The sequence below is a fragment of the Musa acuminata genome, chromosome BXJ1-9, assembly GCF_036884655.1.
Source record: "Musa acuminata AAA Group cultivar baxijiao chromosome BXJ1-9, Cavendish_Baxijiao_AAA, whole genome shotgun sequence".
NCBI classification, from domain to species: domain Eukaryota; kingdom Viridiplantae; phylum Streptophyta; class Magnoliopsida; order Zingiberales; family Musaceae; genus Musa; species Musa acuminata.
Genome location: NC_088335.1, coordinates 4,154,431 through 4,178,241, shown reverse-complemented (window position 1 = coordinate 4,178,241; position 23,811 = coordinate 4,154,431). Strand labels below are relative to the sequence as shown.

The following is a 23,811-nucleotide window of genomic DNA, read 5'->3' as shown; positions in this document are numbered from 1 at the left end:
TATGATATGAATTAATTTTAGAAAATATTTTTGAAGTATTAGAATTTCTATTTGATTTTACACAATTAATTATAATGCGGTGCTGGTAAAGAAAAGTAGATAAATTAGAAAGCGTATTTGTTTTCTCTTTAACTCTTCGTCCTTGACAAAAGGTATTTATGATACAAAACAATTAGAATAAAATCTTGACCTTTGTGTGATAATTCTAATATATTTTGATCATCCTAATAAACCGACCATCCACTTTGATCTAATATATTTTGGTTGTGGACTCATAAAACTATAATTATGATCATAAAATCTATCAAATAAACATTTAAAATTTGTGTATATATGTCAGAAATTTACAAAATGGCATTTCCATTTTTCCTTGAATCCAGAATGGTTTTTCCTGGATATTGAAAATGATGTATGAACAAGATGTTAATCGTAAATAATTCTGAAAAAAATTCAGCACAATCTGCGTTCTTTTTTATTGCTTTGCCTTCTTGACCAGAAAAAGTTTTGCTGCTGCAGATTGCACTCAACATCAAGCTTGTCACTTTCGAAAGGATGTCTCGAGTTCGTACGAAACAGCTACAACTCGAGTTCGTGGCTGGAAATTACGAACTCCAAAAAGCCGTGGCAGAGCTCACATCTGCAAAGATTGATAATTCAAATTCTCATTCGAGAAGTTTTTAAGAATAAACAATCTAAAACAATAAAAAACAAGAAGAAATTGACAGTTTTCGTTGGCAGTAAAGTTAGTGTATCTGTTGACCAGCAAACTCAGATGAAACTGACCCAACCAAACCAAAAGTCAGCATCTCCTCCAAAATATGTTGACCAGCAAACTCAGAAATTTTGTATGAAATTTCTTTTTATATCCTATAAGCCTTTAAGCAAAATTGTATCCTTTAAGCAAAACAATTAAAAAAAATGTGTAATCAAAATGATATTCCACATATCAAACAAAATTGTAACCGTGGTGGTTTTCTTTTTTAGCAGTCACTTAACAGAACTATGTTTACTTATTTATAAATTTAATGCAAAATGTCAAAAGCCATAGTACAAAATCATATTATGATAACACAAAATGAAATTATATAATTATGATAACACAAAACTATGAATTAACAGGGAAAAAAATGACAGCATAAAAAAATTTAAGCTCCAATTGACAGCAAACTAACCTTCTGTTCTACTTCAGGAATCAACCACAATTTTTGTTGGCACCAAGAGTGCAGAATAAACTGGTTGTTTTTTATCTAAGGTTGTTTGATTTAAACTGTCAGTCTCTTTCCCAATGCTCACATCCACTCATTTAAGACTAAATGTGTTATATTTATATATACTCTTTTTTAATTTGAACCATTTAAGACTAAATAAAATCGAATATCATTGCTAGTACACACTCCTAAAAGTGAACAGATACATTAAACTACGGATGCTTAATTATTTAATTAGCAAAGTCACCTGTTTTAAACTACGGATGCTTACTCTGAACCATGCTCTTCTTTCCCAGCATATTCTTCTTTTCGAAAAGTGAACACATACATCAAAAATAAGACTACATGTGTCTAATCAGTTCACATACATCAAACACATGCCACAATTTATTTGATCCAAGCAAATCAGAGTTTACAAAAGTTCTTTTCAACCATTTCTTATGGGCTTCAATGAGTTAATAATCTTTAACAATATTTTCCACAAACTCAAAACATTGCAGGTGTACACATTATTTAAACCATGGAAATCTTTTCTTTTTTTTTTAAGCATCCGGTCTCAGTGGTGCATGCATTTTAATTAAATTTCAAGCCCAGGTTTCCAAACATCAACTTGTTTCATCCACCAATATTAACTATGGGTAAACATCAAATGTTGCAAAAAGTAGATATTATCATCACTGAAACCTAAAATTGAAATTGTCGGCCAAGGACATCGACATCCAATAATTGCAACTTAGAACAATCATTTTTATAATTTTAGAAAAAAATTAAAATCAGTGAAACAGAGACATTAACAATTTCCTAAGTGCACAGCCAACAGACTTCATCTGGTTGAGAGAAGTTTGTTCTACAAAAGTTTATAAATTAGGTCTCCGATTTTGCTTCTAACACTGGCTTGCTGAATGAAATTCAATGCACAAAAAAAAGACAAATCAATTTAGAGGATGAGTCAGAGGCTCAGAGTTCGACCCAAACAACTTAATCCTATACGCTGGAGCGAACCGGTAATTTCAGTTGAATATATATATAATGTGTTACAGTAAAGTAAACATTGGAGGATGGCCACAGCTTACATCCACAATAAAAACAATAGCAAAACTGGAGCTCATTAACTTCAAATTCTTCATAATAGAATATCATACACTTAATTATTTTCTTATAAATTCCATGCAAAAGTAAACATATGAAGCCCTTTCCAGTCCTGGACATTTTTAAAGTCTCATAGAGAGGATGCATGTTGGAGATGCTAATTGTAAGAAAGATATCTGAAAAAAACCATCATAACTTAATATATGGCATTTAAAACATGGTCTCAAATACAAGTCAGTCTTTGTTTTCTTTTTTCTTTTAATATTTTTTCTTATAAAACTTGTCATCTATTAATTAGTACCTCAACCGGTGTAATAATGATGGTTAGTTAATAATCTTTAACAATATTTTCCACAAACTCAAAACATTGCAGGTGTACACATTATTTAAACCATGGAAATCTTTTCTTTTTTTTTTAAGCATCCGGTCTCAGTGGTGCATGCATTTTAATTAAATTTCAAGCCCAGGTTTCCAAACATCAACTTGTTTCATCCACCAATATTAACTATGGGTAAACATCAAATGTTGCAAAAAGTAGATATTATCATCACTGAAACCTAAAATTGAAATTGTCGGCCAAGGACATCGACATCCAATAATTGCAACTTAGAACAATCATTTTTATAATTTTAGAAAAAAATTAAAATCAGTGAAACAGAGACATTAACAATTTCCTAAGTGCACAGCCAACAGACTTCATCTGGTTGAGAGAAGTTTGTTCTACAAAAGTTTATAAATTAGGTCTCCGATTTTGCTTCTAACACTGGCTTGCTGAATGAAATTCAATGCACAAAAAAAAGACAAATCAATTTAGAGGATGAGTCAGAGGCTCAGAGTTCGACCCAAACAACTTAATCCTATACGCTGGAGCGAACCGGTAATTTCAGTTGAATATATATATAATGTGTTACAGTAAAGTAAACATTGGAGGATGGCCACAGCTTACATCCACAATAAAAACAATAGCAAAACTGGAGCTCATTAACTTCAAATTCTTCATAATAGAATATCATACACTTAATTATTTTCTTATAAATTCCATGCAAAAGTAAACATATGAAGCCCTTTCCAGTCCTGGACATTTTTAAAGTCTCATAGAGAGGATGCATGTTGGAGATGCTAATTGTAAGAAAGATATCTGAAAAAAACCATCATAACTTAATATATGGCATTTAAAACATGGTCTCAAATACAAGTCAGTCTTTGTTTTCTTTTTTCTTTTAATATTTTTTCTTATAAAACTTGTCATCTATTAATTAGTACCTCAACCGGTGTAATAATGTGTCGAGACCAGCACTTGATCAATATCTAAAACCATGCTTAAAACCGCTATAGTGTAATCAAAGTGGCTAGATATCAGGATCTTTTAGGTGATCACCAAGAAGAAAGACACAACCATTTGTCGATTTCACAACTAAAAGCCATTGGCATATATGTAGCCAAGAATGTCCAGTTTCCTCTTTAACATTCCTTTACTTGCATTTCATGAGTCTTTACCATCAAAAGACCAAACCAACAAGTCCGGGATCTCTTTTCTTCCTCTTGCATGTAACCAGATCTATCTATGTCAATACGCCTCGTCACCTCAATGCTGATGTATCAATCGAATTTCCTTCTAAGTGGTTTATCCCATAGCACTTCAAAGCATAGTAAAACAAAAACATAATAGAATACATTCCAGATCCCATAGCACGGAAAGTTAGTGGAGAAAACTAGAATCAAGAAACAGAGAAAAGATTGAACTCCACATAAATCTTTAGCAGGTGCAAAACGCAAACCACAAATGACACTAAGATTTCAACCCCAGGAAATAGAAGTATCGGGATCAAAAGAATTTACCGTGGGGAGGAGGATAATCCAAAGCCTCTGCCACTTGAAATGAGGCAAGACGATCTTGGAGTCCTCTGTGAGCTCCGATCTTGATCTATGCAAGGGTTACGATCATGGAGTCCTCGGTGACCGCGGCGAGCATATCTTCTCGGGATCCCATTCTGATCTACGCCAAAGAAGCAGACACATCACAGATCAAGAAGAGTCAAGAGATCAAGAAAGTGTTAGGGTTACGATGGATCGACCTTGAAGGGGATGGGCTTATCCAATTGGAGCCGGAAGGGAACGGCTCCGGTGGTGGTCTCCGCCTCAACCACTTCCCCTTCTTGAGATCGACGGAGATAACAGAAACGGCGGAAGCCGTTCTTGAGAGGTGAGGAAGGCAACAGGAGAGGGGGTTTCGGAGGACGTCATCGTTCGATGAGCCTTATATAGTGGCCGGGATTCGGATTGGGTTCTGCCAATGTCGGTTAAGTTATGGGTTTCGTACGACTCAACACACGAACGACCGGGTCCTTATCAGCGTTGTTCGAATTGAGCCCGATAAGGCTCCAATCTCGGCTGGCTTATGGCGCTGACGACCGAACGAGCGGATCCTTCCTTACCAGGGTGTCTGGGTTCGGGTTAAGCCCGATAAGGCTTGTGCCGGATCGGGTTCCTCCAATATATATATATATATATATACACACATACACGTGAAGTAAGCAAGCAAAAGGCAGAACAGCCGAGCAAATTGTCTTGTGTGTTGTCATTGTTTGATCTATAAACAACCCCCATTTCCAAGAACGCAGATTAGGTCTACAATACCATGCATCGGCAATCGACCATCATTACTGCATGATAATGGAACGGGACCCCAAACAGTGCTTCTGACAAACACCATGTTCATCTTGCTCAGAGCTGCTGTTCTGAACCAGTTTCTTTTTCACCTTCTCCTTCCTTACCTGTGACTTAGCGTTTAGATTCGACATAGTGGGGTTGTCCAGCCTCGTGTAGTGTTTCCTCTTTGCCCATTCTCGTCCACTTATCCCATTTAATTTCTTTTTGACCATATGGTGGAGATGGAGCCCAGATGTAGTGGAAGGTTTTCCCAAAGTATGAAAGATTTTGATGGCCACCTTTTCCCTTCACCTTGTCCATGTAAACTTCTCCATGCCACCAACTCGTTCATCCACATGCCTCTCTGACACACTGTGTACCGCCAGAATGGTTTACATGCATAATGGATTCTCCAGATCTTGGAACATCCAAGGATGCATTGTCTTCTATTCTTTATAGTGTTGAACCTGAGAGCGGGCGCAGATGGCCAACAAGACGGCCTGAAACTGCCAAAGAAAACCAGGGAGACGAGATAGAGATGCTGCTGTGATGGAGAAGGGAAGAAGAGGAAGGAGCGAGGGGACACAAAGGGCTGTTGCATGTGAGAGACACATTTAAGGAGGGCGTGCATGGCGAGCTGTGCACATGGGAAGGCATGATTGGGCTCGACGTCTACCACATGCTCCTGCTCTTCCATCATTTAGTTCCACTTCTGAAACAGCTCAACGTATTGAGAGTCGCTTAACGTGTGTAATGGGTATTTTGGTTTCATAGAGGTCCAAAATGTACGGTCACATCAGCACGTGGTGGTTGCTGATTCCCTAACTCGATTCAGCTACTGCTGCGACTTCCCTGCAACACCGTTGATCTCCAACTCCGTTCCATTCTCTCCCTTCTCTTCGGTTTCTTCTTCTCTCTCTAACAGCTGGTGCTAGCTGTCTTTCCTTCTCTTCCATTGTCATGTCACTTTCTCCTCCAAATCCTCCCCTCCTCCCCCAACCCAGCAGAGCTAACTTAACCTGTCACCACCACCTCCAACTCCATAACATAGCTCAAGCGAGAGAGAGAGAGAGAGAGAGAGAGAGAGAGAAAGACTCATTGTCTTAATGATGAGTGCTATCCTCAACAAGGTGATGTTATAGCTAGCAATCATTCGGTGCTATACATAGAGAGCAATGGCACAGCTCCCTCCAAAGATCCCCAACAACATGTACCCAAACTGGCCTAACCTTGCTCCGCTCCTGACAACCCCGCCGCCGCCACCAGCTCCTAGATCTCAACCCTCCTGGGTCGACGAGTTCCTCGACTTCTCCTCCGCCAAGCGCGGCCACCACCGCCGCTCCGTCAGCGACTCTATCGCCTTCCTCGAGCAGCCCCTCGCGGGCGAGGGAGGCGACTTCGACCGCCTAGACGACGACCAGCTCATGTGCATCTTCTCCGACGACGTGCCCCCGTCGTCTCTGTCGGGCGCCGTCCCGGCCTCCTCGTCGTCCACGCCGTCGGACCACAGCAGCATGAACGACGACAAACTGGCCGAGCAGCAGCCGAAGAACGAGTCGGAGGAGGCGCAGAGCGCGTGCAAGGCGGAGCCACAGCAGGCCGCGGGGACGGACACAGCCGTCGATCCCAAGAGGGTGAAGAGGTATGTAAATGCACCGATGCATTCACCCCATCTCGACTCTTACCGTGCTAGCCACGAACATTGACTGCTGCAACACATGCATCGAACTTAGGATCTTAGCGAACCGGCAGTCGGCGCAGAGGTCGCGGGTGAGGAAGCTTCAGTACATTTCGGAGCTGGAGCGCAGCGTGACGACGTTGCAGGTAGCTTTCTTCCTCGGAATTCTCAGTTTTCAGTTCTCGGAGTCTTCTGACTCGGATGGCATTTATCGACGCTGGGCGTGGAAACGAAGACCGAAGTCTCTGCGCTGTCTCCTCGGATCGCGTTCCTCGATCACCAACGGTCGCTTCTCACGCTGGGCAATAGCCACCTGAAGCAGCGCATTGCAGCATTGGCGCAGGACGGTATATTTAAGGACGGTAAGTTCTTGCTTCCTTGGTGTAAATGTGATTAGAATTCAACCCAACCGGAATGTAATTATTTGAGAGCCTCAAATAATTAGCAAAGTATGTTATATATATATATATATATATATATAACATACTTTGCTATATATTTTGATCTTTTATATAAAGCCTAAGTTATTTAAACACCGCAGCGCACCAAGAAGCGTTGAAGAAGGAGATCGAGAGACTTAGACAAGTCTATCATCAGCAAAATCTAAAGAAAATGGCACCTCCTTCGTCAGAACCAGCCATGAGCGCAGAAAAGGAGTTGCTCAGCTGACACAAAGCAGTGATCGCAGCGTGCATCGATTTGGAACCCCGAAGATGAAACCCTGAGGTTTTGGTGGTTCTGCAGGATCTTTTTCTTCTTTGTGCATCCCATTTGATCCATTGTTTTCCTCCTCTAATCAAAAAGAACAAAAACATGATGAAAGGCAAACAGATGAAGCCTTCGGATGTTGGAGCTGCCAGTGTTGCGAGGTTTGTGTCGGAGCGTGTGGTGTATAATTATTGAGCACTGTGATATGTTGATTGCATGTGTTGGAAACGTATGCTGGTCACTACTCGATCGATAAATCTGATGGTACCCAGATAAAAATAGTGACAACCGATGTTCTCGGAAGGAGGAACCCATAAGTTGTCTGCACATTCAACTCTCAGAATTATACTTTTATGTAATATTTAACAATGATATTTCCTCCCCAGACGAGAGTAACGTACCTGCAACGATTTGCTTAAAGCTGCTTTTAATTGAAGATGATACACATGCTTCGTTGGAAACTGTCTTCAGAATATACTATTCTTCCTGGTTTCAAGCTGCCGTAATGCACATGATCCCTCCGCAGCTATGCAAATAACGAAGATATTTATGTTCTTTTCCAAACTGATCAACAAATTAACTTGCACTTATTTCAACATAATTACTAGTTGAGATAAAAAAAAATTATCAATACATTATGTGGCATCCCGAATAATCTCTTTTGTTAGGTCAGAAGCCAATTCATGTCACAAGGAGCTTCTTAAAGTCAAAAAGAGACTACAAATGGAGAAATTGCGACTGAAAAAGAGAGAATTCTTATTGAAAATGTCCTACCAACCTGTGAGACATCCAGATGACAAATGAGTTGATGAGAGAATGAATACCATGTTTTGAGCTTCAGCTGCGGCAAGGATAGCGTTTTTATAGATCAAACTCATCCTGTGCGGCGAACAAAGATAGAAGTCGGAGCAAAATGAAAGATTTCAAGCATTGGTTCTGTTGCAGTGGTGCACTAGCGTCTCATACTGACATGGTACACAAGACCGTAATAGAAGAGAATCTGTGCATAGACGTCTGGTATATCTGGTGAGTTGACCTTCCTGGCATCGAGTTTCCCAGCAAAATTATCTCAGATTTAACTTACAAGTCAACTTGATCCGATGACCAAATATAATAAACTCTTTTTTGTTATCACAGAAGTTGTGCAAGCTGCACTGGTCTTATCCATTGGTGTGGATGCCCATGCTGCACATCTTACACACGGGTGATTGTTCCTGACAAGAAAGGAATAATCATTAGCGAAGCATATTTTTAACGAATAAAAATATGAGATGCTCTAGATGGAATTGTCTCACATGATGCTCTACATGTACCTTAGAAGTCTTTCTCACCAACAACAAATTTTGCGATAAAGAAACCAATGGTATCGAGCGAAGATGATGGATCGAACCTCTGGACAAGTTCAGATTCGTTTTCTGTTAGCCATTCCCTGTGAATGAAGAATTTCAGACCTAATTAGAAGCTGAAAAAATGTTTTATTAAAGTAAAACCATTTCAACTTCACAAGATATTTGCTGCATCTTCCAGGAATTGTGTGAAAAAGAAAAAAAAACACATTTCAATTTCACTTACAATGATGATGGTGGCAGGCAGACAAGGAAAACATATATCCATACTACTGGAATTTAGTCATTCAGATTATTCACTACCTCAGGTAACTGAATTTTATCAAAGCTAAAGAGCTAGTTTGCTGATCAAAATTTTTAACATGCAAATGATTTAGACAGAAATAGAGCAGAAGAGAACAGAGAAGAAACTTACTCAACATATTTCCCACCAAACAGATCACAACGGCCAACTATACCAGGTCCTCCAATTTTTGGGTGCTACAATTTAATTAAAAGAATCAATAAAGATATACGCACAATTATCAGAAGTGACTGGCACTCATTCGCCAACTAATAAGCAAGTTCATCAATGATAGCCAAAGGCTCTAAATAGTAACCCTTGTCAAAAGAAAATAGGAGAGTCTGAGACCATAGTTATAGTACACTAAAGAATTAATGCAAATACTGGATCTTACTTGTGATGCCAGAGAGAGAAATTTGTATTTATCTAGAGCATATCGAACCAAAGCTTCATTCTCCCCTGGGTTTATCGTACACCTATAAGAACAAAGATTAATGTTGACAGCAGAATTTGAAATATTGCTCACTGCATTTAAAAAGAGCATTACAACACCTTGTACTGAAAATAATGATTTGATAACCCCGACAAATATTTAAAATATTTCAAACAAATATTGCTGCAAACAGTGATCATATGGATATCAAGAAAAGGGAAAAAAAGAAAAATAATCTCAAAGTTATTAGTATTGGGAACACTATAATATCTGAAAGAAAAAGGGGTCTAGGAAAGGTGTCAGGATCTGAACTATCTCATGCCTAGAATAGACAAATACTTGACATTTGCCATTATCCCACCATCATAGCATCATCAGCATCATTGCCACATAATCCTTGGGAATAAGAAACAAAGATGTAAATTATTCTCCATTATATAGCTGAAGCATTAGTTGGCTGATAATGGAATATTTTAAAAATCAGCAATATGGCCCGTGTTAGACAAGAAAGTTCACTTATAATATACAGCTAGCCGCTGGTCTATACACTTTTAATCAATGGGGTAATATTGATATGTGTTGTAGTTTCTTAATAGCATGATTTTCCTAGCAGAGTCTATAAATGAGAAAGGTTTTATACACATAATTTTTCCACTAATTGACAATATGATAATTTTTTTATAGCTAGAAGTTTAACATGCTAAAATTTGCTTAAAGGTTTTATCTTGAGATCCAGAAATCTTTTTTGGTAAAAAAACCACAGCAGTCATTGCCAAGTAGGATATTAAAGAAAAAACTACTCACGTAGAATATACTATCACTCCTCCAGGACGAACAAGTTGTACAGCTTGGTCAAACATCCTCCTCTGATACTTTCCATGATTTCTTAAAGATTCCATGGTCTCCTGGCATTATAAATCATGTCAAGACTTACTCTGAAAACAAAAACATAAGAAAATCAACAAAAACTATGTTTCATGGATAATTTGCAGTTTTATCTTAGCATTTGCAGCTCCGCCTATGTGTCTCTTACAAAAATTCTCATCATCTTAGAGATATGCCACTGTTTGCCACGGAAACTATCCTGACCCAGTCACATGTTGCAATATATTCCTAGCACACCATGGTTGTTGATGTCATTAAATTTATGACCCAAGAATATCATGGACAACCATTTGTGGATAATTGAAATTAATTCTAGCTCATATTTCCAAGTACTTCCATGAATCATTTTTAAGTTGTCCTGATAATTTTCAGTACATGAAATTGAGCAGATGAAAAGTCAATAACCCCACCCATTGGATCAACTGAATGGATTTATGGTGATGACACAAGAATCTTGATGTTAAGTATACAAGTAGATCAAGAATAAGAAAATATCAAATAAATGGACAGCAATGTAATAATGCAAGAAGGCAATGTAATAACTTTTCAAAAAAAGATGCCTCCTTATCTTTTTTTTAGCACTTGAGAATATGCCTCCTTATCCTTAGCACTTACAATTATTTCTCCCCTAATTAATGAGAGAAAGGTAACATTTAACTTATATTGAGATGACAACATAAACTAACAAGAGATCAGTGAGAGAAAAGATAAAAACAAATTATAAAGCAAAGTTCGTCGTATCAGCTGATTCTAATATGAAACGATGTACCATGCAAGGCCGCCTCAATATTAATTGATTCATTGCTCCTATCAGCTGAATTGAGTGGACCTGAGCACGGTTGGCTGATTTTGCTAATTTAAGCTCATGCTTAAGGAAAAAACAGGACAAAAGAGTGAAAAGGCGCCAAAAGAAGCACATGGCAGCAATAGGACACGAAGGAGACAGTGGAGGAAAGGTAAAATGGCATATAATTGTAAATCTAAAACAAAGGAGATGTTGGTATTATTTAATTTGCATTTGCTGCAACTATCGGATATCATCTACGATCACTATTGCAATATTCACTGTCTACCGAAAATAATCTAGTGGAGATAAAGGATCAGTTGGAAGAAAAACTAAGCACCTATTCTGGTATATCAGGAGGCATAAAGTATAAGGAATAAGAACAGCACTTCTCCCAGTGCAGAATACTGAATCATCTCATCCAGTTATGAAAGCAGTCTATGTCATTGTATGGAGAAGAAAAACTTTTGCATGGGTACCAGAAAGTAAAAAATGATCTATTTTCCAACATGTTAAACACAGCAAAAGTTGCTTATATCTTCAACTTTAATAATGAGTGAATATAATTTGAGAGTTAAGACATTGAATAAGAAGAAAAATACAGTGAAAACCATGACATTTTGTGATTTATGTAACAACGACAAGGAAAGTCTGGTGAATGAAGCTTCAGCTATTGCAGAGGACTACGAGAGACAATGTCCGTGACCTTATAACCCAGGTTACTAAGGAGCAACCTTACCACAGTGCGTTCCAGCATCACAATAGAATTTTCCCATAAATCTACAAAATATCAGTAATAGATCCAAAACATACGACCAATACAAAGTATAAACTAAAGAATTAATCATCTCATGCCCTAGAGGAACTGAAGTGAAAAGACCAATTAATCATTCTTGACACCAAGAAAAGATAAAAGGTATCTTATGTCAAATTATCAAACTGTGGTTATATGTCTGATTTTCTTTAGTATGGCTGTATAGTAGAATACCACAAATTGTAAGCACCTCAGTTACTCAGATGCCATTATATTCTAGAAACTATGATCTTAATTAGGAGTCTAACTGAGATGCCCCTTACCAACGATAAAAGACTGGTGTTTTGACACCAAAAATCACCAGACAAAATGGTAAGATAAAAAAAAGAAAATTACTACTAGTATGTAGCTAGGATTCTGTTTCATGCTGTGCCTTATCATGGAACTTCTACCACATTGAAGATACTGATAAGTCTCAGAGCCCATTTCTATGTGGTCACAACCACAGTAGAACATAAATAATAGACCCAAAGCTGCGTAAGTGGGATCAAGCTTGCTGAAGCAGCAATTCTCTGATATAGCATTTACTGAAAATCTTACCTCCCCAGCAAACAGTCGAGGTCTCAAGCCCAGGGCAGAACATGGAGCGTCAAGAAGAACACGATCAAAACTGTTAGGCATGAAGCCTTTTGAAGTTTCCACCCTACCACCCAAGGACTGATTTCTTCCTGGTCCATTTCTCTGTCGTGGTGCATTCTTCCTTTTGGCAGCATTGCTGAGATGTCTTCCATCTGTCTTTCCATTACTGACTACAAAATAAAATTGATTTGGTTATAAATGTTAGATGGAAATGAGGTCTGTTAACTATGGTCATTGGAAATCTATTGATGACAATTTATAAGTTCAGCAAGTAGAACCACACTAGCCCATTGGTCTAAAAACACACACACCGTACATAAATGAGTTAAAAAACAGTACTTGAACAATTTGGATTACCAACAAAGATCTTTTTTCAGCCATTGAACTTTTTTTCTGATAGCATCTTTAGATGACTATATAAATAATATTTTCTTTTACCATTTCAACTAATTCTGTTTTAGCCTTCAGCTTCCTCTCCAAATATCTCTAATCTGAATCATTTCACCTAGCCTTCTCCTATGGAATTTACAAGACTTATATGGGCACATAGGAAGCACCTTATACAATTCCCTTCATTTAATTCTTGGTATTAACAGTAATTTTTCATGTACACAATTAACAAAGCATGTATATCCTATAAGAACCATTCAGATTCAAACCACTAATGCGACTTTGGTTGCATAAAAACAAGAACCACCTAATGGTAGGAAATGAACATCATCAAGTGATTGATCAAAATGCTCAATTTTCTTGTAAAAATTTGCAACAAAGAACAAGAATCTGCTCCAGTAATCTAGCAAGCTAAAATATATTTAGAATAACTGAAAAATGGGAGTGTTTGTTGCTAACTATCATCATAAGTCCACCTATTATTACCAAGGACTACAATACCCAATGATACCGCCCGTATTGAGCGGTACCGTTGATCTAGCCCTGTATCAGACGATACGGGGCTGTATCGGGCAGTAACGGTCGAAAATTCGACCGTTACCGCCCGAAATAGGTCGGTAAAAGTCGATTTCTACCGTCGCTGCCCGCTACCGGGTGGTATCAGCCTGGCTACGGTGAGGGAAGAAGAAGCGTCAAGGGAGAAGAGGGATACCGGGTGGTATCCGGCGCCGCCCTCCCTCAACAATCCCGATCCAGAAGATAACAAAGATGCAACAGCTCGACTTCTTCTTCGCTACGTTCTTGGCCGAAGGCTGGAGACGTCTGCGGCCTTTGATGTCTTCACCGAACGTCGCAGATGAGGAGAAGACCGTGTTCTTCTCCTCGTCTGATGCAACGAGAAGAAAAGGAGGCAACGTTGCCGAGGCAACGTTGCCGAGGCAACAAACGCCTCTTTCTTTATTTTTTTATATTATTTTTATATTTTTTATATATTAATTTTTATATTATATATATACGTATCGAGCGGTATGCCCTATGTACCGCTCGGTATGCTCGTACCATACCGTACCGAGCAAAGCTCAATACGCCGGTACGTTACGAAATTATGAACCATGATTATTACCTGCATGCACAGAACACGAGTCACATCAGCAAGAAACAGTGTTGCATTTCTTGTGTGATTCCAAAGCAATCCAGCTCACCAACTGAACAATTTAAGAGCAAGTTCACACTAAGGGTGTTTAGCAAGCAAGAAGCATACACAACAACCAAGATAACACATGGAGGAATATACAGTCTGTCCTCTGGGCAGATATCACCAGTAAACAGGCTAAAGAGGATATCCAAATGCCAGAGAAGATGATACGATGCTCAAAAGGTAAGTATTTTCCTCATTGTTTGCCCTTTAGATTTTTCACATCTAAAACCAGATTGTGTTTTCCTTGGTATATAAAATCATTCAGAAGATATTTACATTAAAGATCAATAAATAACACAAGTAGCTCTTTCTTAGACCACAATCATGAACAATGAATAATTCTCCATGCATATAGCTGATGACTTGTGCACATGTTGGAAAACAAAAGAACAAGCTCCTATGCCTTACGTGTTTGATAGTTTTTACCTGTTTCTGATGGTGTAGCATTGATGCTGCATTTTTCCATCTCAATGTTGATCTTAACATCTGTAGAAAAACTAGATAAGCATGAATTTACTGCTGCAATGTCTGGTTCATCATTGTTGGAATCTGTTTTCTCAGAATACAACATTCCATTAGTCCTTTGCACAGATTTAAGTGCATCTAGCTTATATGCCTTTATACAAGTTAAATCCATCTCAGCAGCCAATTTCAAAACATCCATTACCTGAAAGCAATATATGCATGTTATGCTTGGAGATACTATTGATTACAAATATATCGAAAGAGAGGATACAAGGAAAGGTTAGCTTACGAAATCAACAGGTACCATAAAATACATGATATGCAATGATGTACGGCAGTCATCCTTACACTATCATCTAATGGAGGTAAAAATCTGCCCATTTGGAACTCTGTTGATAGGTCAATCAGTTCTAGTATATAACAAATATAGCTCAGTTATATCCTCATGTTGGCTGTCAAACAAACACAGATTGTTCCATTAAAATCATTGGCAGATCCTAGCCAATAATCATAAGTAATAAGGTCCATGCTAGCTATCATTGGTGTGAGCTCCTTGAACCACAAGGAATTGTCTGATTGGGCCCTGCACGGTTCAGAATAGACCCCAAAGGCATCTCTAGAAGAAGAGTCACCTTTGACCCTTTATTAGGGCTTGGTTCCAACCAATATAGCAACCAAATATAGTCTTATGAGGCCCCTGGATTGGGAGCCAGGCCTCTTCTAACCTATATTTTTTAACATCTTGGTAACCTCCATATATGCTACGAAAGGAGTTATATGGCAAGTTAACCAACAAGATGTCACAACACACAATAGTTACTCAATTACTCACTTACTCCCTTACAAAACAAAAAAAGAAGGCATAATCAGTCCATGTGGGTCCCACCATTATGGGTCTGAGGAGGGTTAATGTTTGGAGTCTTACATCTAAATATAGAGAAGAGTTTCCATTTTCATGACTCGAACCCAATGTCCTCCCTTATGCAACAGATTAAAGAAAAAACCTCTAAGGAGCAGCAAGGGCACGAGGACCCCGGCACTGCAGGGTCCAAGAGATTTAGATTTTGGTGTCCACATACGTGTTTCTATGATCTAATCTATGATGGCCAAGTTGCCACTGAACTAAGTTCATGAACTCGAATATAAACCCTTTTGTGAATGGTTCCAATGCAGGCTTATCTACAGTACCAGGTTGCTACTAGACATGGTCTAAACTGAAATCAATAGTTAATGGTTCAAGAATTAAAAAAAACAGATTTTACCTTATTATGAGATCTATCAGTAGCAACAACCTCTCCGTTGTCCCTCATAAGAATTGCAATCGCAGTCGTTTTCCCTCCAGGAGCAGCACACATATCCAAAATTCTTTCACCTTCTCTGGGATCTAAGAAACAGAAACATTATCTCAGAAGACTTAGAATTAAGGTATCCAACAACACAGGCACTATAAGAAATATCATAAAATACAAAATATAGTAAATATGTAATAACCAGAGACAATGTGTTGAACCATAAACATAAATAATTTGAAGTAACTCATAATATACTGTTGCCATCTGGCTATCATGACTCCTTCCAAAAAGAATGAAAAATTGCTACTTTAATTTATTTCGGCACCATTAAGAAATCCATAGGTAACATATGCAAACACTTAACTCCATAGGAAATGAAAATTTCAAAATTGATTGCAGCAAAACAGATTATTTTTGTACATATTTCATCTGCAATTTTTTAGAAAACCAACCAAGTTATAACAATCATTCCAATACGTACTATAATGCATCAAACAGATAAAGGTTACACAAATAAATAAATAAACCATCGGGTAGCTTTAAAAAGAAACATCATCCATACATAAGATATTGCATGAAACTTAATAATATCTAAGAGACAAATTACTATTTTAATAAGGAACTATATTTCTATTTTGATTACGCTATCTTCAGCCAGTAATAGATACTTAATATAATATATCTTCACAGTGAAATGCTTATTTAGAGAAATGCAGTCAACCCAGTATATGCACTTGAAGAAAATTATCTAGGAAAAAAAAATCAACAACACAAAATATGTTAGTAAAAACTAAAATAATTATAAAAATGCGAAATTAACACACAAAAAAAAAAAGCAAAGAGGAAGCATTGACAAACTTGACATTATTCATACCTAGGACATAAGCTGTAACGATGCTGGGCAAGTTTTGAAGAAAGATTTCGCCCTCAAGTACATCTAGCAAGAGAGATAGACAATCAAAGTCACTAAAAAATTTATGCTTCATACATAGGCAGTTAAGTCAAAAAATTGTGCTTCAGATATGAGCAGTTATATTTACTGCTGGATAGGGAAATTTTAAGTTTTTGATCATGTAGAAAGACTGCCAGATGAAATCCAATATTCTGATAAAATGCTAAATGACATAAGCTTAGAAGATAAGAAAGTTAGCTGCTAAAGAAACATTATACAAAAGTTTCATCACTGTGAATGCATACCATAAAAGGATGGAAGCTTGTATACCCTGTTAGTCATCTCCACAGCAATCCCTTCAGAAACACGGAACATAGAAGCCCTTGACAATGAAGTAGTACCTTGACCAATATACAGGCCATTTCTTTCATGATAATGGGGATCTATCATATTTTTATTGGCAATGAATTAGAGTCGATTTGAAGCATTAATGGCATCTTGAAGAAAAATACAACTAAAAACAGTAAAATTACAAGCCTAAACCATTAGAAAGAGAAAATCAACAAGTGCATAATGAAGTTCACTAAAATTTATTAGGTCTCCAGTTCAAGTCAATCCCTGGAGCAAGTTCCAGATTTGCTGAAAGAACTATTTTCCCAGGAGAAAAGGAAGCCTACAAAATTATGTACCCCTGACCAAGTGTTAAATTTAGTTTGCTGTTATCCTTCATTAGAGCCAAGACAATTAATCAGAAACAAAACAATAGCATCAAAGCGCTTTATAGAGTCTTGGCTCTTGGCTTGCATAATGCATATTATCATTAAAGCCAATAAAACAAGAAGATAAGACAAAAAGGATGTCCTAACAAAGAGAATATTTGCAATTATTTCTAAAGTTCAATCTATAAGTATTATTCGGATGCTAAGATCAGACCAACAAGAGAACCAAGTAAAAAATCTTTCTTTCCTTAAAATAAGAAATGGATTTGGCATGCACTTAGCAACATTGTTGTTGCTTTGGAAACATTGATGACAAACAAGTGTCTACGATTGATTCGGTCAAACAAAATACTAAGTTCAGACCCTATATCCTGAGCCCACTGAGGTCTTATTTCTGATTGGTTATGGCAAGAAAAGGCTGATCAAACTGCATCTCGATTTTCCATGATGCCTCATAATTACATATGGCCTGTCAAACCAAGATTTTTTTTTCAAAAAACCAAGAATGATAATAATAACATGGGACAATTTCTAGATGAATGAAGCGGGCCCACAATTTGGCACAATTATGCATCTGAAGCTATAGGCAACTTCCGCAACACTCCCAAACACAGAATAACTAACAGAGCTCTGACGCCTAGATTTTTTTATTTGTTGTTACGTAGAACAAGGAAAATGTGTTTTGACATTGTCCATTAGAAAATAACTAACAATTAGAGACATCTTCATCTATATGTAAAGAAAAGAATGTGGGCACTGAACAAAAGATATGCTTTTAGCATATTATGTTAAAGAATAAGTTTACGATTAAAAAGTAATTTATTAAATTCCAAAATAAACAAATCAAGGATTTTAAAACTGGTCCAAACACAGTTTCAGCAACCCATCAAATTGGTAAGGTATTGATGTACTGGTCATATCTAGCTTGCACCACTGGTATCATTTAATAAATAATAAAAATAATTCAAATTAATGGCATTTTGCTAGTATCAAGCTATACATTTCAACATTACTACTTGGTCAGGCCAGTAAATACCAGCCAATACATGCTGGTTTGACCAGTATCTAAAGCTTTGCTTTAAACTATCAAAAGATAGAGCTTACCTGATTCCAACCCTTGTAGGACAGTACCACGTGTAAAACCAACACCCCATCCACCATCAGACATACGCTGCTCAACAGCTACTGAGACTGCAATTACATCCCCTTTTTCAACATGTGCACTGCAAGCCAGAACACCAGGGACATATACCTGTGGATAAACCATTATACTCCAACTGCTTGAATTCATAAATTTCCTATAAAGTACATTTCGATTCCAAACCATCACAAACTTTGAAATGCTTTAAACAAAGGAGGGCTGCAGCCAAGTATGGGAATTTCAGAACTAGAGTAAGCATTAAGTACATCTAAAATGTGCAAAGCACGAGGGAAAATACATCTGAGTTGAAACAGATTTATCATAGGCTGCATAACCCACCAACATATTATAACATTATTACCAGCAATCAGTTTTAGCAAAGAAGTGATCGCTAGATGAGTAACTTGAAGAGAAAAAGACAAAGTTCTATCCAGTAAAGATGGCCTAGAAAATTCAAAGGTAAAGAATTTTAAAACATTGAATCTGTTGTCCAATATGAAAAGGAAAAAAAAAACAGTACATAGAACTACACTAAAACATGGAGTGGCCGATGGGAATTACTTAACATGCATGTGAAATCATACGTGAATTGGCAGTGAAAAAACAACAATTCCAAAAAGTTAATTTGGCACAGATGAATATCTAAAGCTGCATTTCGAGAAATTAGTGATTAGGATGGTACTGATCACAGTATCCAAGAGAAAAATCAATTGACGTGGCTCATTTATGTACAAAGAATATCTGTAAATCCATCTGTACAAAAAGATTAATTTACTAGAGGAGAAAGTAAAGATGGAGATAGAATGCAAAAGAATCACTAGGTCTTTGGATCAATGAGGAGATACAATAAAAAAACATGACGATGGCAGATGGGAAAGATCAAGTTTGTTACAACTTCGGAAAAGGGGATAGGATATCATACTGGCTTGTGAAGCATGTCATCAAGAATAGTTTCACCTGCAAGTTCCTCATTTAAAGTTCAACTACAGAACAAACCAATAAGTACCCATATGTAGATCGAGTAGAAATTAAATATCAGAAACCATCACCAATAATCAAGTAATACCCCTGATCATTGAAAAACCCTAGCAGTGTAGCTGAAGCTGGCTAAAAGAGTTGGCTTGACCAATAAGTATAAATATACAAATATAAAACAAGTAAAAATTTTCAAATAAAGTATAAATTTCTCAGACCACCACGACCGAAGTTGAATTAGAACTTACACATGTTGAACAGATACCAGAGGAAGAATCAACAGGAAATGGAGAGAGCTAACAAGATATAGGAGGAACAGAATCACAAGTAATAAAGAACATGAAGCAGATTGTGGTTACAATTCTTGAAAGAGTAAAAAACCATTTTAATGCAATGAACATCATGATTTAACACTGATAGAATGAAAGCAATTAAACAAGTAATACATATGACAAATTATTAATTGACAAGAACAAGCACATTGCTAACACTGCAACCATATTCAGAAAGTACCTGTGCTCCACGAAGAACTGCCTCAGCACATTTGCGACTCACAATTACTTCTTTCATGGGTTGGCAAGGTTGAATACCATACTGAAGCATATGTGGTCCCGAACCTTTAACAAACACAACATTATCAAGACCAGGATAAGGACACTTACAAATGGAAGGGCTTTCTGATGTTCCAATAGGAGTATCATTATCCTGAAGCAACCTTGAGTCAATCACATTACGGATAGAAGAATCCAACAAACTTCCTTCTTTTGGTACCTCATCTCCTTCAGCAGCATTTTCAAGCCTTTTCTCATTGAGAATGGCAATTAGCTTCCTTATAACTGCCTCACTTGTAGATTTCAGAGTATTCACACGAATGCAAGAGTAGGAAGAAGGGTGCCTAAACAAAATAAACTGTCAGTTGTTCATCTTCTGAAGAAGTATTATGCCTAGTCGAGCACAAGACCAGTAATAATGAAGAAAAAATAATGTCCAAACGTATCAAGATGACTATAAAAAAAGCGCACAGGGAAACTCCAAAGAACTTGGAGACATATTAAAGCACAAGTTCTCAAGTGTTAAGCATAAAGGGGAACTAATCTGCCAGGAGATCTTTGTAGTATTAAAGAATCAGTAGAACTCTCTACAAGATCAAAAACAAAAGGGCATGTCTCTCACATTTGCAACTCCTCTCATGATGATACGGGCAACCCTACTAATCAAGCAGGCTTCCTGGTGGCGAGAAATGACACCATATTCTAACACCGGAATACATAAGATAGTGACTAATAATGAAGGCAGTTGTTGAAATGAATCGAGTGAAAAATCTCCTTGAAATATGTTAATAAATTTCTCCAAACCAGATGAAGGCAGATGTGATCACTCTAAAAGAAACTGGCATTATGTAAAGGAAAATCTCAGAGTGAATGCTCATAGAAAAGATCTAACGTAATCATATTCTACCTAGCAACCTTCAATTACATAAAACCCACGGGAAATAGAGAAGAATGGAAGATAATACTAATTCTGAAACAAATAAGTTACAAGAAAGACATGGTCTAACGGTATCAAGATTCAAGATAATTGGTCATTGTAAAGGACACACAAGAACAAAATCTTCCTTTACTAATCAATCTTGAACTAGGGTTGCTAGTTTGGCATGTGATTGACAATCGCCTCGGGTTTATAATATCGTGCATTCCAATATCCCTACACAACTGTATGCTCGGAAAGCGCAGGGAGATGATATGGAAGGAGACGAAGAAGTTACGTTAGGGATTTGGAGATCCGGGGGAAGTGGTCTGCTCCGTAGGCCGCGTTAAAGTACTCCTCGACTTCTGGGTTCCATCGAAGTGTGGGGTTGTAGATGTAACGCTCCGGCGGCGGAAGAGAAAAAGATGAAGGAGAATCCATCTGGAAGGAAACTACATCTTCTTGACCGCCATCGATCGAAGAAAGAATACAAGAAGAAGAAGAGAGAAACGAGTAGGATTTGAGGACAGCGAGAAACCTGGAGAGAGGGGGCGGCGCTTGTCAGGTTCCGGCGGCGAAGGAGCAACGGCGAGGAAGCGGCCCTCGCTTTCTTCATTCAAAAGGGAAACCGACAAGGCTTTCTTGATTGCGCCTGCGTATTAGGGCTTTTCTTTTGTTGGGCCAAATGGGCCCGATAATTGAAAGCCCATTTTTTATTCACAACATTTCCCTAAGCTATCGAGAATAATCTCCTGACCGTTCGATGCGAGTGAATGGTTCAGATTTTTGCTAGCGATTAAAAGTCCATCGTTTTATCGAAAATGATCTCCTAACCGTCCGATGCGATTGAATAGTTGCTTTGTTATACCAAAACGACTGCAAAATAGGAGACGACCCCTTCTGATTTATTTGCTACTCTGCTGTAATGTAAGACATATACATATGGTTTTACATGTACGTAAGAGTCTAACTCGTCTTTACTCCCACAGGGATGTGTACTGCTCGCTGTAGTACGAAGTCGAGTGACATCTTGCTTCGCCATGACCCACCACCCCGACCTGGTCGCTGATGCACTCGTCGGCATACCAATCGACCAGGTCACTGCATGGAGATCCCACGCCCGCCGCCTCCATCTCCACCCAGCCAAAGGGGTCCTCGACGAGGTACGTCGACGACGTCGAGCAGCCATGGCTGTCAGGACCTGATAGAATGTCGTCCAGTCTGCAGTCCTCGCAGTCCTCGTGGTGGTGACCCGACTCCAGCATCGTATCGCCATTGCTGCAACCCGCTACCGAACCGGCGGCGGCGGCGGCAGCAGCGGAGATCTCGGCTTCGAGAGACCGGATCACCGGCCCGAGCCTGTCGTCGTCGGCCTCTTCCCCGTGTTTGTCGTCCGACAGCTCCATCTGAAGGGTGCCATCGATCTCCGTCAGCACGTCCAACGTTGCATCGTCAAGGGCCGCCTCCCACGGCTCTCTATCACCGGCTGCTTCCATATGAGCACAGAAGGATGAGAAAGGAGATGAGGCGAGCCTGCTGGTGATGACATGACAAGGTTCCATTAGGTTATATAATGCTTGTAGTGGAAGCGTCATGGATAACTTCGCCAGTGGCATGCCTAAAGTGATGACCACCTAACTCGCTCGCTACCCCTCCCTCTCTCTCTCTCTCTCTCTCTCTCTCTCTCTCCCATGCGGAGAGATGGATGGAGAGCCTGACTCACCAATCCAACCGGCCTTTCCAGCTAAGCTAAAGCATAGGTGGGTTTCGGAGCACATGAAACATGAGTAGCAGGCATCATGAGGCACAGACATAAACGAGTACGTGGGGCTCAGCGAATGAATAGATAAGAAAGAGGATGCAGCGCTCTTCTTCAGAACAGTCAATGATTCGAAAGAAATCATATAAGAAAAGGGGCAAAGTGTTTTCAAGAGAATATGGATAAGATTGTTGAGTTGCTGCATGGAAAAAAATATGGCAGTCATTTTATCTTGAGTTGTGACTGCACCCAACATAACAACAGCACATGAAGATGTTGGGAGGGTGGGGGGAGTTGAGGACATGTTCCAATGTCCTACGCATCTCTGAGAGATGAGACATGAACCCACCACCATCCCATTCACAGCCGCCCATTTGGGAGTCTCCATCACATGCGGCTCGCTCGTCTACTGTCATACTTGCGTAGTCAAGTGACTGCTCTCATCTCGGTGATGAAACAGTATGAGTTGAAAGCCCTGCATGAAGCGTCAACACATTTAGCATGATAGTTTGCCCGATGTGATGTGGATGCAATTATGATCAGAATCATGGCATACAACATAATTAGGAGCAATCATAGCTGCAGATCTCGAAAGAAAACTTCCATTCAACACCGATTTAAAAACACGTTGAGCATTAGAAAGGATGTAAAAAATAAAGACGTCATGTCCTTTTCCTGACTGCAAAACGTATTACTTGGAACAAAAAAAAAAAACAACAACAAATTTAGCAGTACTGTGGTAGTGGTTGGTTGCTTTGATAGCTTTTCATCCTATTAGATAGGAAGGCATATTAGAACAGTTGATCCTTGCTGTGTGATTAAGTAAATTATAGGTCCAAATGAGTGGTAGATGCGGTTACAGTAGTGGTTGGTGGAAGAGAATCCAACAGCTTAATCTAAGCGTTGTATCAGAACATCACCAAAGGAAGAAATTGAATTTGACAGTCAAATTTTAATTTGAGATGGGATAACAGGTTGTAACAAGGGATTGAAACAACTGATATGGTTCCTGGAGATTACATAAGCTTTCTCACCGGATTAAGCGTCGCGTCAAATC

At 38.5% G+C, this 23,811-nt stretch overlaps 3 protein-coding genes and 1 long non-coding RNA gene across 6 annotated transcripts; 1 reads left to right on the top strand and 3 right to left on the bottom strand.

The window, feature by feature from the left end:
• Window positions 1-302: 302 nt before the first annotated feature.
• Window positions 303-4,541, bottom strand: LOC135592599 (uncharacterized). The gene is made up of 3 exons (XR_010479147.1): window positions 4,373-4,541; window positions 4,137-4,288; window positions 303-637 (listed from the first exon to the last, which is right to left on the bottom strand). It is a non-coding gene; the product is annotated as an uncharacterized LOC135592599 (long non-coding RNA).
• A 1,049-nt stretch (window positions 4,542-5,590) lies between these two features.
• Window positions 5,591-7,469, top strand: LOC135592597 (basic leucine zipper 61-like). Its single transcript, XM_065082143.1, has 4 exons — window positions 5,591-6,588; window positions 6,680-6,770; window positions 6,860-6,986; window positions 7,166-7,469. The coding sequence occupies exons 1-4, from the start codon at window positions 6,122-6,124 to the stop codon at window positions 7,291-7,293; spliced, it is 813 nt and encodes a 270-aa protein (XP_064938215.1). The 5' UTR covers window positions 5,591-6,121; the 3' UTR covers window positions 7,294-7,469.
• A 142-nt stretch (window positions 7,470-7,611) lies between these two features.
• On the bottom strand, window positions 7,612-21,662 carry LOC135582173 (rRNA (cytosine-C(5))-methyltransferase NOP2C-like). Of its 3 annotated transcripts, XR_010479146.1 has the most exons (16): window positions 21,534-21,662; window positions 21,294-21,436; window positions 20,042-20,423; window positions 18,517-18,664; window positions 16,999-17,136; window positions 16,676-16,738; window positions 15,772-15,893; window positions 14,471-14,711; window positions 12,418-12,626; window positions 10,199-10,299; window positions 9,356-9,437; window positions 9,094-9,158; window positions 8,646-8,761; window positions 8,111-8,546; window positions 7,734-7,858; window positions 7,612-7,654 (listed from the first exon to the last, which is right to left on the bottom strand). XR_010479146.1 is itself a non-coding variant. In XM_065082142.1 (15 exons), exons 1-14 carry the CDS (start codon window positions 21,609-21,611, stop codon window positions 8,647-8,649), a joined length of 1,821 nt encoding a protein of 606 aa, XP_064938214.1. In that variant the 5' UTR covers window positions 21,612-21,662; the 3' UTR covers window positions 7,947-8,546; window position 8,646. The 3 variants fall into 3 exon arrangements, 2 of the variants coding, with proteins under 2 accessions (XP_064938214.1, XP_064938213.1); XM_065082142.1 differs by lacking the exons at window positions 7,612-7,654; window positions 7,734-7,858 and having other exon boundaries at window positions 7,947-8,546; window positions 20,042-20,233; window positions 20,300-20,423; XM_065082141.1 differs by lacking the exons at window positions 7,612-7,654; window positions 7,734-7,858 and having other exon boundaries at window positions 7,947-8,546.
• Window positions 21,663-21,872: 210 nt separating this feature from the next.
• On the bottom strand, window positions 21,873-22,664 carry LOC103997102 (uncharacterized). The gene has a single exon (XM_009418245.3). It carries the CDS (start codon window positions 22,609-22,611, stop codon window positions 21,973-21,975), a length of 639 nt encoding a protein of 212 aa, XP_009416520.3. The 5' UTR covers window positions 22,612-22,664; the 3' UTR covers window positions 21,873-21,972.
• Between the last annotated feature and the right edge of the window lie 1,147 nt (window positions 22,665-23,811).

Coding starts and splice junctions, on each gene's coding strand:
- LOC135592597 (XM_065082143.1), top strand. CDS start 6,122: ATGGCACAGCTCCCTCCAAAGATCCCCAACAACATGTACCCAAACTGG. Junction 6,589..6,679: donor GATCCCAAGAGGGTGAAGAG/GTATGTAAATGC, acceptor CATCGAACTTAG/GATCTTAGCGAACCGGCAGT. Junction 6,771..6,859: donor GCAGCGTGACGACGTTGCAG/GTAGCTTTCTTC, acceptor GTGGAAACGAAG/ACCGAAGTCTCTGCGCTGTC.
- LOC135582173 (XM_065082141.1), bottom strand. CDS start 21,611: ATGAAGAAAGCGAGGGCCGCTTCCTCGCCGTTGCTCCTTCGCCGCCGG. Junction 20,424..21,293: donor CGGATCTCCAAATCCCTAAC/GTAACTTCTTCG, acceptor TATTTTGTTTAG/GCACCCTTCTTCCTACTCTT. Junction 12,627..14,470: donor TGCTACACCATCAGAAACAG/GTAAAAACTATC, acceptor TTTATTTTGTAG/TCAGTAATGGAAAGACAGAT.
- LOC103997102 (XM_009418245.3), bottom strand. CDS start 22,611: ATGCCACTGGCGAAGTTATCCATGACGCTTCCACTACAAGCATTATAT.